We start from the raw sequence: 3,143 nt of genomic DNA, 5'->3' as shown, positions 1-3,143 counted from the left end.
CCGAGCTGCGTGGGCTGCTGGAGAGGGAGCAGGAGGAGCAGAGCCGGCGGGAGCGGGCGCGGGCACAGCAGCGGTGAGTCGTGCCAGCACGCTGGCACCCACAGCTCATGGTGTCCAGGGGGTGCCCAGTGCTTCCAGCTCCATGGGGAGCAGCTTCCTACCACCAGCTGGGAGATGCTGCTGAGCTGGAAGCATGCTCCAGCATCAGCCTGGACGTGGAAGGGATGGGATGGGGCAGGGTGGAGAGGTGGGTGAATGCCCAGAGGCACATCCCTGAGGTATCTGTGCCCTGCAGGTGTGAACAGCAGCTGGAGCAGGAGGAGCAAGCTCTGCAGCAGCAGCGGCGCAGGCTCTATGCTGAGGTGGCTGAGGAGAAGGAGAGGCTCAGCCAGCAAGCAGCCAGGTGAGAGGGCTGTAGTCCAGAACTGGGGGCATCCCAAGCTACGGGGATGGGGTCCCTGGGTCAGGATGCAGTGGGAAGAGAGCAGTGTGGATGCTGGGAGCTGTGGTCTGTGCAGGCAGCGGGCAGAGGTGGAGGAGCTGCGGCGGCAGCTGGAGGCCAGCAGCTCAGCCCTCACCCGGGCACTGCGGGAGGAGTACTCCAAGGAGAAGGAGGAGCAGGAGAGGCGCCACCAGGTCTGGTTTCCCCTCACCTCCAAGTCCTGGGTTGCTGGGTTTGGGTGCTGACACCACCAAGCCCCATTCCCCACTGGGGTGGTGCCAGTGGCTGCTCTCAGCTGTTGTGGGATGCTGCCAGGGCTGAGTTGGTGTTTTCCTATCTCCTCACAGGCAGAACTGAAAGTGTTGAAGGACCAGCTGGAGATGGAGAAGCAAGCCTGGGAGGCCAACTATGTGAAGAAGGAGGTAATGGCAAGAGCTACCCTTCTCCAAAAGTGCCACCTGTGGGCTCTGAGAGGGATTGAGGCCACGTTTGCCATCTCTGTCCCCAGGAAGCCTGGCTGCTCTCCCGTGAGCGGGAGCTGCGGGAAGAGATGAGGAAGGAGAGGGACAAAGAGATTGAGCTGGTGATCCAGCGCCTGGAGGCTGACACGTCCTCAGCCAAGGAGGAGTGTGAGAGGGCAGCAGAGAACAGGTTAGGGGGAGAGGGAGATGGGAGGTCCTTTCCCTGTCCTCTGGGCATCTCTCCAGCGATCTCTGGAGCAGCTGGAGAGGAATGAGTCGATTGCAGGGATGAAATTTACCTCTCATCCCACAAAACAGCCCTGGATGTCCCATGGGGCAGATCCCCCTTTGCTGCTGTGCCCTGGTCATGAAGGGGACTGGAATGATCCCTGCAGCACTGGAATAATCCAGACTGCCTGTCCTTCCTCCCACTAGGATCAAGAGGATCCGAGACAAGTACGAGGTGGAGCTGCAGGAGCTGGAGAGGTCGGAGCGGAAGCTGCAGGAGCGCTGCAGTGAGCTGAAGGGGCGCCTGGCCGAGCTGGAGGGGGAGAGCAGCCGTCTGCAGGGGCTGCTGAAGCACAAGGAGCAGGAGGTGGAGGAGATCCGGAAGGTGGGTGAGGAGCAGAGCCAGGGCCTGGCCTGGTTTCATCATCCCCTGCCCTGCCCCGTGCCTGATGTCCCTCTGTGCCCTGCCCCAGGTGCGGGACCAGCTGGCCCAGGAGCGCAGTGGCCTGGCAGAGGTGATCCGGCAGGAATTCGTGGACAGGCTGGTGGGGACGGAGGAGGAGAACGCGCGGCTGAAGGCAGAGATGGCAGAGCTGAGGGCACGGCAGCGCCTGGAGCTGGACAGGGGGGTGCGGGAGAAGGACAGGGAGCTGGAGGAGGTTCATAGGAGGTGAGAGAGCCCAAGCCCAGCCCATTACTCATCTCAAGCTACACAACACTCACTGAGGGAATCAGGGTGCTGCTGGGGAGTGACAGCACCCTGATCCCAAGCTGTTGGTTTGGCTAGGGCACGAGAGGGGCTGAGCTCTGGGGCTGAAATCACTCCCCCGGGCCAGGCTCAACCCTGTGGTTGGGGCTGAGCTCTGGGGTCAGAATCCTCAGCCCCTTTGTGTCCATCTCAGGGTGAAGACAGCAGTGCTGAGGAAGGAGGAGAATGTGAGCAGCCTCCGGAAGCAGTACGAGGTGAGAGAGGGGGCAGCCCCCAGCCCCTGGCCCTGCCCCAGGGCACAGCGAGCTCTCCCTATGTGCTCCATTGCAGGCAGCTGTGCAGAGAGCCAACCACCTGGAATCCCTCCTGGAGCAGCAGCGGCAGCTGGCTATGGAGTGACCGTCCTGATGGGCAGGGAGAGGGGTCAGACTCTCCCTTCCCTCCCTCTTCCCTTGTTTTCCACAGCCTGGTCCCCGTTCCATGGCTGTGCAGGGACACTAAGCCTTTAGATGTTGGGGTGTTTTGTTCTGACATTAAATCTGTGCTGATTTCTACAGCTGTTGCTGTAACTGTGTGTGTCACTGCCAGGGCATGAGCAGCTGTTCCCTATGTTCTGTGCCCACTCACACCCTCCCTATCCCATTCCTGTGTCCCAAGACCTTCCCTTGCTCTAAGGGTCCCTGGCTCTCTGCTCTGCGCTTTGCTTCTCCTTCTAAACTGAAATATCCAGGGGGATGCATGGAGGCAGAGCCAGGGCAGGATGTGATCCCACAGCCTCTGCTACATGCAGATCCCTCAGCACCCCTGACAGGGCCAGGAAATGCCTGGGATGGGCCGGTGGCATCTGTTTCCTCTGGGCCGGGTGTGTGTGGCCACTTGGCTGCAGCCTGGTCCCTCCTCGGATCCCTGGGCTGGAGCTGGGACCGGCAGGTGTTTGCTCAGGGAAATCCTAGGGTGTTTCCCATCCCTCCTGCCTCCCCCTGCCCCATGGCAGCACTGCCAGAGCCCCCATGGTGCCATGGAGCCGCAGGGAGACCCTTTGTCACCCCAGGAAGCTGCACAGGTGCTCAGCCACTTCCCAGTGCTGGTGTTTGTCCTGCTGTGGGCTCCTGGCTCAGCTCTCGGGGGCTGTGTGATCCCATGGATGCTCCTTCTCCCTATTCCTGCTTTGGCACTTGCCATGGGTGTCTGGGGGCACCAGTGACTGCTCCAACGCAGGGCAGGGAGGCAGAGGGTGGCTGAGTCCTGCTCAGCTGAGCCGTGGCCATGCTGATCTCCATTCCCCCCTCCCTGTTGAGCTGGG

At 61.7% G+C, this 3,143-nt stretch overlaps 1 protein-coding gene across 1 annotated transcript; it reads left to right on the top strand.

The window, feature by feature from the left end:
• Nucleotides 1-295: 295 nt before the first annotated feature.
• Nucleotides 296-2,239, top strand: LOC103810051 (centrosomal protein of 131 kDa-like; the record flags this gene model as incomplete). Its single annotated transcript, XM_009082937.1, has 8 exons — nucleotides 296-403; nucleotides 519-636; nucleotides 790-864; nucleotides 951-1,093; nucleotides 1,339-1,516; nucleotides 1,605-1,801; nucleotides 2,034-2,094; nucleotides 2,171-2,239. Coding segments are annotated over 8 exons (949 nt in total), but the record flags the coding sequence as incomplete, so codon positions are not given.
• Between the last annotated feature and the right edge of the window lie 904 nt (nucleotides 2,240-3,143).

The sequence above is a fragment of the Acanthisitta chloris genome, unplaced genomic scaffold (assembly GCF_000695815.1).
Source record: "Acanthisitta chloris isolate BGI_N310 unplaced genomic scaffold, ASM69581v1 scaffold10699, whole genome shotgun sequence".
Classification (NCBI taxonomy): domain Eukaryota; kingdom Metazoa; phylum Chordata; class Aves; order Passeriformes; family Acanthisittidae; genus Acanthisitta; species Acanthisitta chloris.
Note: the sequence above shows the minus strand (reverse complement) of the source record. Positions and strands in the feature narration are given on the sequence as shown.